The 11846-nt window shown below is 41.7% G+C and overlaps 1 protein-coding gene across 1 annotated transcript in view; it reads right to left on the reverse strand.

The window, feature by feature from the left end:
- LOC136841191 (formin-1-like) overlaps window positions 1-3537 on the reverse strand; it is a 17803-nt gene extending 14266 nt beyond the window's left edge. Inside the window, exons 1-3 of the mRNA XM_067108229.1 lie at window positions 3211-3537; window positions 2989-3129; window positions 1678-1803 (exon numbers count right to left, since the gene is read on the reverse strand). Of these exons, the coding sequence (XP_066964330.1) occupies window positions 1678-1803; window positions 2989-3129; window positions 3211-3537 (594 nt within the window). The remainder of the gene's footprint in view (window positions 1-1677; window positions 1804-2988; window positions 3130-3210) is intronic.
- Window positions 3538-11846: the final 8309 nt, after the last annotated feature.

The following is an 11846-nucleotide window of genomic DNA, read 5'->3' on the forward strand; positions in this document are numbered from 1 at the left end:
TGCCATCTCGGGCGAGCTCTCTCATCACTCAGGCAGCATCATTTTGAGTTACCCTGCGTTATCAGAAGCGTCATATGGTATTAACTGTGCTGTATACTGAATTGCAAACCGATTTGTATTAAAATCGACTAACGACATGCATGCAAGAACCTAACCCCGTCGTAACTTCATGCTTACCTGTACATAATATACAACTTGATGCCTACCTGTACCTAATATACATTACATAAATAATTAAAATATATCAGTAGAAATACATTATGGAAAATTTTTGAAATAATTATTGTACATTACATTACAGTACTATATACTGTAGGTACTTTATACAGCAAAGGTTTGATATTATGCCTTACCCAGTATGTCGGCCATTTTCTAAGGTTTGACTTACATCCAATTGACATATGACTGGTTGGTTGGAACCAAGCTCAGTTGTAAGTAGGATGGTATTTATATATATATATATATATATATATATATATATATATATATATATATATATATATATATATATATATATGTATGTGTGTGTGTGTGTGTGTATATATATATATATATAATATATATATATATATATATATATATATATATATATATATATATATATATATATATATATATATATATATATATATATATATATTATATATATATATATATATATATATATATATATATATATATATATATATATATATATATATATATATATATATATATATAATATATATTATTATAAATGGGTCCTATATATATGGTTATAAACTGGGTCCTTTCTTTTGGAGAGAATTGGAACAGTTTATCATTTTTGACTGTCGATGGACCAAGGGTGCCTGAGTTTATAAACAAAAAGAAACCTACTGGAAACTCACCTTAGAATCTTCCTGGATTTAAGTAAATAATTAAGGTTGCCATTTGGAATTAGAATTCTTTTACAATTAAAGGGGCTTATTTACAGAGACTGGGGCAAATATGCAAGAGAAAAAAAAGGAATGTAAAATGTAAACAATTACAACCATTTAAAGTACATACAGTAGATCAATAATGCAGTGATTTGCAAATGAGCAATGTAAATATGAAGGGCCTCAGGTACAACAACCCTGTGATAACAACTGACACTGTTATGGTAAAATTACAACAGGTTACAGACAATAGTACATTGGAAGGGGTGAATTCCAGGGTAAAGGCACTCAGTTAATTAAGATGATTTTGGTGGGCGCAACGGAGTCTTGCGATTAGGCTGCGACCAGGAATGGTTGCAAAATTTGGATGGCAGTCAGAACTAGTGGGACATAGATTTGTGAACTGGGCAGATATGATGACTCCTGGAAGAGAGGTCCAGAGGTAGTACCACACGGAAACAATGAAATCTCCCATGCTGTCCATTAAACAATAAATCTTCGCATGGGGGCGGAATCAAACACTAATATCACTTAGACTAATTTGCCCTTAATTTGCACTGGGGAAGAGATATTGGACTACTTATCACTGAATCGTTTTACGTTGTTTTCAATGCAAGTCATAGGGCGATTTACAGGCTGCTCAAAGTAGGGTGACTTAAACCAAAGGGATGTGTTTGTGGAGGAAGAGGAAGAAATTGAAGTTTGAAGGAATGGAAAATCAACGAATTTCAGGGGGGAGGGAAAGGGCTGGCTTACTGACTACTTGTGATCAACGTACCTGGTCTCCAGGTGTGGGCGCCAAACATGATAGACTCGGCCGGTTACCGAAGTTAGCTTTCACCAGTGTAGAAGGGAGGAAACACTGGACATGCGTCCATGACGGGATTCTGGAGGCCTCTGCTCGCTATCAGGGAACGGTGGAATCATCTACTCACCTATGTGCTTGCGCTGTGGTTACAACCACTACCACCTCACCCAACGGTGTTCTACGATGTAGGCCTACACCGACCTGCAAAAGTCATACAGCCAGCAAAGGGAGTGGAGGGAAATGGCCTCAAGATTAAGTACTTAGAGGTTAAGGTCCTAGCTATCTCCCAGCCCGAATATGTCCCCTAAGCCCGCAATACCTAACTACTCCCCCATCATGTGATGGGGGTAAAAGGGGGGGGTCTCTTTTGTCTACCCCAGATCAGCTGAGTGGGGGAGGTGATCTCTACATTAGTGAAAACTGGTGCTAACTGCCTTGTTCTAGTTCAAAATATGCTGGGTCTCCTTCGCCCGCCATGTTTACTTGCCCCCATAGTCAAATGAAAGGAGAAAAGGCGCCAAAGGATAAATGACGCACTGGCTGCTACATGAGGGAGGTATAAATTCTTAAGAGGTCCCCCCTTTGGAAAGGCCTTCACACCCTTTCGGGTGTGTGGGTCTTAGCTAATTCCTCCTGACTGGCAGCCAGTGACCTTACATAAAGTATACTTTGGCACTGCAACAGCTAAAGGGGCCTACCTAACTGCTAAGAGGGGTTCTGAATTGGCTAATTTACAGGCCTAACCTATCTAAGGGTATAGATACTTCTGCTAACTGTCTCTGACAACAGGAGAAATCTACGCCTAGGCAAATGCTCATGGTAAGCACCTAACCTAACCTACTATCCTACAACTCTGGCACTGAATGACCTGTCAATAAAGAATGGCATGCAATGAATTATGATCGGCACAACGCTTTACGATTAACACGCAACAAATTGAAACATGAATAACATGAAGGGTAAATCACAATGTACAATTAAGTAATGTATCAGTTTGAGTCTGGAGTGGGTTGGAAGGAAGGTTAGTTAGGAAAGGGTTAGTGGTACAAAGGCCTACGTGGTTAATTGTTAATACTACTGGATCAGAGGTCACACAGGCTACCTCCTCTGGGCAGGTGCCAGGATCACTCTGAGATGGAAGCGGCACTGTGCCAATGGGCACGAGCGCCAAGAAGAGCTTATGGCTCTGATTTGCTAAGTGGATTTCTTCCGCCCCTTCTTCTTCTTCTTTGGGGGCCTCCAGTGTCTGGCTAAGCCATTCCTAGGGTGCGATGAGGGTACCAACTCTGAAGAATGGCCAGGAGTACTGTCAGGAGCATGATCAGGGGTAGCCTCAGGGGCTACGGACTGGCCTCCTACTTTGCCTGCTGCGATAACCATCATGGGAAGAGAATCAGCGTCTGCGTCCTGGCCGGACAGTTCCTGGTCGACCAGAAAAGAGGTAATGTCCAGGCCTGCCAGAGGGTCATCCTCGGCAGGCGGAAGAGTGTGGGAAGAAGAAACGTCAGGGGTCGGAGGTTCGCACTGAGCGATGATCATGGTTGTGAGGTTTGGTGGATCTCCTGTAGGAGGATCTGGGTTAGGTTCTGGATCTGGCATTGGCACTAACTCAGGGCCAGGCACAGGGGGTACGTTTGGTAGGGAGCTTCCAGCCGAGACAGGCGGAGCTTGGCACTGACCAGTGCTCACAAGTGGCACTGGCAGCGAATGGGTGTCAGCCAAAGCTGAAGGGGAACCCGGGGTAGCTAGACCCCTCGGTGTCCACGGAGTGATTTGGGACAGCGATTCCTGTCTCGATGAGAGGGCAGGGCCTCTCGGTTCTGTGGACATGGCCACTGCGGCTAGTTTGCTGGGGCACTTGGACTGTCTTTCAGAGTGCCCTCTTATGATGTTGCAGGTTCTGCAGCGGTAGTTGGCGAGATCCCTTTGTAATGAGGGAGTAGTTCTTTGGTGGCTGTCCGGTCACGAGATCTGTGGACTAGGCCTGGAATGAATTCTAGGTGGATTGCGTAATGTCGCTCTTGGGTGAATGGAAGGTTTGGTTGACGGTGGCACAGCTGTCACAGAGGCTGTGTCCCGATCAGAAGCAGTCAGGCAACAGAGTGGTGTGGGGGTGGGACATCCCCAGAGGATGTCTCGTCCAAGCAGGAACTCCACTCTGTGCCGAATACGCTTGACGATGCCAAGGTGGTGAATTTTGTTGCTCCAAGGGGTGGTCACCCTGAGTTCGACTGTGGGGACGGTCAAGGATGGTTCGTCCACCCAGGTCACTGTCCATTTGGTGTGCTCATCTACCTTGGCACTGGCTGGCACTTGGGCCTGATCTATCAGGCTAATACCTGAGCCAGTGTCGGCAGTAGTTGGCAGGTGCACTGGTGGGCTGGAACCATCCAGAGAAGCCACTGAGATGGACTATGTCCAGACCCTCTCAGGGTGAGCTCTCTCTGGTGGCTTAGCTAAGGAGGCCGTGGCACTGATCAGGTTGACGTGCCTGGGAGTGACCACATGATTTGGGCATGCAGGATACCCGGAGGAAGAGTCTCCTGAAGCTCCACAGTCTCAGCAGGGGCCCCTGGGATGGGTTGATCTCCCAGCAGTGACGGTGTGCTGGGAAGATGGTGCGGAGTTAGGAGAGGAAGAGGGACTGTTATTGGTAGGCTGCTGAGGGTTGTTGCCTTGTTGGTTATGGTCCCTGTAGTGGCACTCTGCTTCAGCATGGCCGTACTTTTTACAGATGGTGCACGGAGGTTTGTTAAGCGGTCTGTTCCGTGGGCGATTGGAGCCTGAGAGGTGTCCGGGTGGCACTATTTTGCGTTGCAAGGTGCTGTGGGATGGGTTGTTCATCTCCCAGGCATCAGCTAAGCGGCAGGCTTCCTTGAGAGTGGCTGGCTGCTTATCACTAAGATACACAGCCAGAGGCCCGGGCACTCACTGGAAGAGGTCCTGCAGCATGGTCCAGTTGAACAAATCCTCGAAGGTGTCGCACCGCATAGACTCGAACCAGCAGGTCCCAGCATGGGTCTTGTGACAGGCCCATTCTATCCAGGACCAGCCGACGCTCGTAACCATACCTCGGAAGCATTGTCTCCACCTCTCAGGAGTTATTTCATATGCCTTAGCGATGGCCTCATGGACAGCAGCCATGTCCCCTCGTTGATCTCTTTCCAATGCTTGGTGGGTGGCCTTAGCCTTCCCGTCCAGGTGCTTGGTGAGCAATAAGGCCCTCTCAGCCGGGCTGATGTCATAGGTCTCGAAGAGGAATTCGATCTCTTTGAGCCATTGTTCTGGCTCGTCTTCAGTCCATTTGCCCACGAGGTTATTGACTGTCGATAGGAAGGTATTTGGTGCAGATGGAGTGTGGCTAGAGGCTTGTTGGGCTGCTAAAGCTTCTGCGCTTTCCTTCTTGGCTCTCTCCAACTCGAGCTCCCTGTCCTTGAGGGCTAATTCATGCTGTCTTCTTTCTTCTTCTTCGCTCACGCACTGTCTCCTCCGCTCTTCTCTTTCTTCTTCTCTCCTCTGCTCGGCTTCTTGCTGTCTCCTCTGCTCTTCTCGTTCTTCTTCTTGTCTCCTCTGCTCAGGTTCTTGCTGTCTTCTCCGCTCTTCTTGTTCTTCTTCTTGTCTCCGCTGCTCAGCTTCTTGCTGTCTTCTCCGTTCTTCTTCTTTGCTTTCGTGCTGTCTCTTCCGCTCTTCTCTTTCTTCTTCTTCTCTCCTCTGTTCGGCTTCATGCTGTTGCTGTGCTTCTTTGTACTTTCGCTTTTCAGCAATCTGCTCCCTTACAAACTTTTGAAGGGCCTGGCCTACAAGGCCGTCCTCCTTCCCTATATCCATGAAATATTGGTGCTCCTCGGTTGACATGTTGCTGTTGGGGAGGGGGTGCTGAGTAGATTAACTGAGTGTTCCCGGAGGAAAGGGTTTGTGATGACGAGGAAGTGTCCTTTAGTTTATTGGCACTTCAGTGAGTGGCACCTTTAAATGAGGTGGCATTGTGGGGAAGCGTTCCTGAAGGAAGTCTGAGTCCTTATAGGCAGATATGCTAGTAAATGAAGTGATCCTGAAGGTATAATTATCCCTTATAATTAAACATTAGAACATGGGAGTGTTCCTGAAGGCCTGGTCCTTATGGACGGATGCACTGTTAATGGGGGTTGTTCCTGAAGGATCTAAGGTCCTTATGGGCGGAAACACTGGTTATATGGCACTCAGGTTCTTAAATACAGGTGCAATGGCTTATGAGGGAGTATTTTGGTTGGGTGGCACTGTGGTGCCGGCACGCTCCGTGGAGCAATGCAAAATGTCAGTGCATGAAATGGCACTGAAGGTGAATGGTACTCTGCCTGGGCAGAAGGTAAAATAAGGGCGTAGAGGTAAAATGAGAGACTTCAGAAGGTAAGGGAGAAAAGGAAAGGGAAAGAAGAAAGTTAAGTGCTTCAGTGATGGGGTGCTTGGCAGTGCCGCAGATTAGTGGCACTGTGAGAAATGGAAACTGGGTGTGATGCGAATGGGTGACTTGTTATAAGAACTAGAGCTCGCTGCCTAACATGAGGACAGGTAGGATTTGGGGAGTGCACTCAATATGTGGTTTAGCACTTGCAGTATAAGCAAGCCTGGAATAAGATATACCCAACTTGTGCACTACAGTTGAACAACACGTAATTAGATAGATGTACTTGCGATCTATAGCGTACGAGAAATGATCTGGGCTGAAGCATGAAAAGGAAAAGCAGGTATGCGAGATTATTCGCTAAACACGAGTGCTTATAAATTTCACACACTGTGTATAATAAATGAGTAATGAGTTTGAAAGTTTAAAAGTGAGGTACACTAAAGAAAATTCTTTTTATTTAGCTTTTATGATTTGTGGGTTGTTTTCCAAACTTGTAAATAAATTTGTGTCAGTCCTGTGTTAAGATAAAAGGACAAGTGAAGAGAGAAAAAAAAAAATCTCATTCTCTCTCTCTCTGAGAGCGGGGGTGCACTGGGACTTATTCGTTAAGAATGCTAAAGTCACTTTACTTTATGGTTATGAGCAAATATATTAGATATGCGAAATTACGTTAAGTTACTTTTCTTCTACAATGAACTTTTAGTATTTCGTAATTTTTTACTGTCTTGCTCTCGTCATGATAAGTGATATGGTAGGTAAAGGGTTTCAAATTGGTTCAAAGATATTCACGTCTTTCACAGTTTACGTTAGGGAACAGAGGGAGGGAGGTTCGTTCCGGGAACGAACGATGTGGAACTGCGTCACTTGTGGAAAACAGCTGATCGGTAGCTTTGTCGTGAGACAGACTAGGCAAGGCATTTGGGGGAAAATACAAAACACGCTCTACTTTCTTCAATAAATGTGGGTTTTTGAATGAAAAGATGAATAGTTTAACGTTAAACATGAACAATGTCTTTACTTTACTTTTAAGATACTGGGAGGGTGGTTAAATAACTACGTTTGGGAATGTTTTTTCTTTACTGCTACAACAATGGAATGATTTGTGCATGCACCAACTCGAACAGGCCGCTTCTCGATGCTGCTCCGACGTCTGAATGCCAGAGACCACTACAAGGTTTCCTGTAAACTACTAGTTATCCAAAAATTTATCACTGATCGAGAAATTGTACACTTTCTCGACCGTAACAATTCCGAAATAAACTCTTAGCTACTTGTTCTCGCTAACACATGCAATAGTTCCTTAACTCCACACGCCTTAATTCCTCTGTGGCAACATCACACCCTGTCCCTACACTTGGAAATTTTGTGGATGGGCAATTCGCGCCTACCTCTCTGTTTCGCTAACTTAAAACCCATGTGCTGTCGCTTGCGTTCTACGTAAATTCTAGCAACAGAAGGTGTGTTGCGTTTCTTTAACGGAATATTAATATCACTTTTCTTATTTCCTTACCTATCCTTAATGTTAGAAAACCATGCAAATACCCTTTTTTACCTTAAGTCTCTGCTCCAGTCGCATCTATGCCTTTTGTGAATAATGAAGTTATTTAATTTAAATGAATAATTAAATTTAAATGCCTGATTATTCCTGGTACGTTTCTAGTCTAGCGTAATAGAGCGGCTAGTTATCGCTAATGTGACTAGGTCCTGGTAACTGGTCGGGAATGTTATAAACTGGGTCCTTGGTTGGGGAGAGAATTGGAACAGTTTATCTTTTTTGACTGCCGAATGACCAAGGGGGCCTGAGTTTATAAACAAAAAGAAAGCTACTGGAAGCTCACCTTAGAATCTTCCTGGATTTAAGTAAATAATTAAGGTCGCCATTTGGAATTAGAATTCTTTCACAATTAAAGGGGGTTTATTTACAGAGACTGGGGCAAATATGCAAGAGAAAAAAAAAAGGAATGTAAAATGTAAACAGTTACAACCATTTAAAGTACATACAGTAGATCAATAATGCAGTGATTTGCAAATAAGCAATGTAAATATGAAGGGCCTCAGATACAACAACCCCGGGATAACAAATGACACTGTTATGATAAAATTACAACAGGTTACAGACAATAGTACATTGGAAGGGGTGAATTCCAGGGTAAAGGCACTCAGTTAATTAAGATGATTTTGGTGGGTGCAACGGAGTCTTGAGATTAGGCTGCGACCAGGAATGGTTGCAAAATTTGGATGGCAGTCAGAACTAGTGGGACATAGATTTGTGAACTGGGCAAATATGATGACTCCTGGAAGAGAGGTCAGGAGTTAGTACCACACAGAAACAATGAAATCTCCCCTGCTGTCCATTAAACAATAAATCTTCACATGGGGGCGGAATCGAACACTTATATCACTTAGACTAATTTGCACTGGGGAAGGGATATTGGACTACTTATCAATGAATTGTTTTAAGTTGTTTTCAATGCAAGTCATGGGGCGATTTACAGGCTGCTCGAAGTAGGATGACTTAAACCAAAGGGATGCGTTTGTGGAGGAAGAAATTGAGGTTTCCTTCGTTTTCAAAAGTCCAACAGGCTGCTCGAAGTAGGGATGACGTTTTGTGGAGGAAGAAATTGAGGTTTGAAGGAAATGGAAAAAATCAAGGAATTTCAGGGGGAGGGAAAGGGCTGGTTTACTGATTGCTTGCGATCAACGTACCTGGTCTACAGATGTGGGCGCCAAACATGATAGACTCGGCCGGTTACCGAAGTTAGCTTTCACCAGTGTAGAAGGGAGGAAACGCTGGACATGCGTCCGTGACGGGATTCTGGAGGCCTCTGCTCGCTATCAGGGAACAGTGTGCGTTTCCCATGGCTGTTTGTGTCGAGATGTACTTAGAGGTTAAGGTCCTAGCTATCTCCCAGCCAGAATAATGTCCCCTAAGCCCGCAATACCTAACTACTCCCCCAACACGCGATGGGGGTGAAAGAGGGGTCTCTATTGTCTACCCCAGATTAGCTGAGTGGGGGAGGTGATCCCTACATTAGTGAAACCTGGCGCTAACTGTCTTGTTCTAGTTCAAAATACGCTGGGTCTCCTTCGCCCGCCATGTTTACTTGCCCCCATAGTCAAATGAAGGGAGAAAAGGTGCCAAAGGATAAATGACGCACTGGCTGCTACATGAGGAAGGTATAAATTCTTAAGAATATATAAAAGTGAATATTTGTGTGTTTGTATTCTACTGAAATGTGAACCGCTTGACAGACCTAGACAGGAAGCTTATAACTCAAAATCAAACCCCTGCCCCCACGACAGACATACAAACAGAAACCAAAATGAAATTTTCGTTTTTAGTCAGATTTTCCTTCAGGTGCTCTATAGGTTAATGGTAATTTTTCACCTGACTGCTCCAGGTTTTCTTCCAGGTATTGTCAGACGTATGATTGATGTGCAACAATAAATCCCCACAACATCTATTTTTGATCAGAATTTATGTGAATTTTGATCATAAGTTATGATAATGAGTAATATAATTGTTAATTACCTCGATAAAATCAACATTGAAAACCTAAAACAATAATGTCCATAAGTAGAGATCCGATTTCTGTAGTAACCGAAGCCAAGAGTGCCTTCCTTATCCGCGATTCCGCACACGTGTAGTAGCTGCAGGCTAAGCCCGATGTGTAAGATATACGTTGATTATTTACATTATGCATCAAAGTCTAGAGAAAGTAAATTTAGAAAATAAATTGCCTTCCTTATTTTACAGCGTTATTTACATTATTAGACGTCAATACTAATGTAAATAATTATTATTAGTTATAAATAATGATTATTAGTTGATTAATAATATCAGGGAATGTTATAAAAGGGATATAAGGAAACAGTTTTGCTAAATAAAGCATTACTGGAATTTCTCCAACCTATGGAAGCCATGACACATCCACCCTTCTCCTGCAAACCCTGTAATCAGTTTACTCCAACCTCAGAGATAAAGGTAAGATAAGGTATCTGTATTTGAAGGCGTCAAATCATAGATAAAGTTTAATGTGAAGGCATTTAAAATGAGCCTTTCGGCTCTTGTGTTTAGGTGTAGGGGTGACTTGAGGCCGCCTTATATCACTCGTTTCGGCCATTAATATCTGCAATTATACTGTTTTTTTATGGTCTCACTTCTAAAATAGTGTTTAGGAATTAGGGTCATTGGACTTGAGGATGGTACCCTAAGTTAGAGTCAGGCAGGAAGGCAGTATTCAGTTGCTTAAAATTATATGCAGTATTTTTTACCTTCAAAACTAAAGTTTAGGTAGGTTGTCATGAACTTTAGGCTACCACCATAGGTTAGGTAAGTATGAAAGTGGTCATGTTAAATACAATTTTAATATTCAGTTGCATAGAATTGCATGTAATATCTGTATTTGAAGTCGCCAAATCTTAGATAAAGTGAAATATGAATGTATTTAGTTATTTTCATGGTTTTACACAAAACAGAAGAATTTAAGTAAGAACCAAGGAACTAAGGCCAGCATCCTAGTTTAGGGGTAAGTTCAGATGCGGACATTTTCTTTGGCCATTTTCATATTCAATGCATAGGATTGCATGCAATGTCTATGTATGCAATTTCAGTAGTTATTTTCATGGTTTTACACATAATGGAAGAGTTTAGGTAGGCTCACATGAACGTTAGGCTACCACCCTAGATTAGGTAGGCATGATGGTGGTCATATTAAATGCAATTTTAATATTCAGTTGCATAGAATAGCATGCAGTATCTGTATTTGAAGGCGCCAAATTTTAAAGTGAAATGTGACGGCATTTAGTTATTGTCATGCTTTTACATGAGATGTAAGAGATTAGGTAAGAGGCTAGGACCTTAGGCCAGAACCCTAGCTCAGGGGTAAGTTCAAATGCGGTCATTTTCTTAGGCCATATGTATATTCAATTATATAGATTGCCTGCAACATTTATACTTGTGATTTTAAGGAGGAATTTTCATATTTTTACCTCAAATATTTGAAGGTGCTAAATTTTACCTGGGCATTTGCCAGGTTGGTTAATATATATATATATATATATATATATATATATATATATATATATATATATATATATATATATATATATATATATATAGAGAGAGAGATATAGATAGATAGAGAGAGTACAAGAGAGTCACAGAGAGAGACACTGGATTCCTCCCCATCTGGACACCCCCATATTTTTTATATATACATATAACATACATGGGATATACATATACATGTATATATATATATATTTTATATATACATACATATATATATATATACATATATATATATATATATATATATATATATATATTAGTATATATTATATGTATATATATACATGTATATATATATATATATATATATATGTATATATATATATATATATATACATATATATATATATATATATATATATATATATATATATATATATATATATATATATATATATATATATATATATATATATATATATATATATATGATAGGCGAATGGTGCTCAGGATGGGGAGGAAACTGGCATTTCTCTTGTGACCAACTTGTACTGTTGTTTTTTTTATTGATTTTAATTTTTTTTTTCCTAACTGGTGTTTTACCTCTAGCATGTGACTGGAGTTTTACATAAACTATGAGGCAAAGAAAATGGGGTAGCCCAGAGGAACACGAACCACGAATGAGTGTATTTGTTTTCGTGTGTGTTGTGTCTATTTCTGGAAGTTTGTGTGTGTGTGTGT

The sequence above is a fragment of the Macrobrachium rosenbergii genome, chromosome 8, assembly GCF_040412425.1.
Source record: "Macrobrachium rosenbergii isolate ZJJX-2024 chromosome 8, ASM4041242v1, whole genome shotgun sequence".
Lineage (NCBI taxonomy): Eukaryota > Metazoa > Arthropoda > Malacostraca > Decapoda > Palaemonidae > Macrobrachium > Macrobrachium rosenbergii.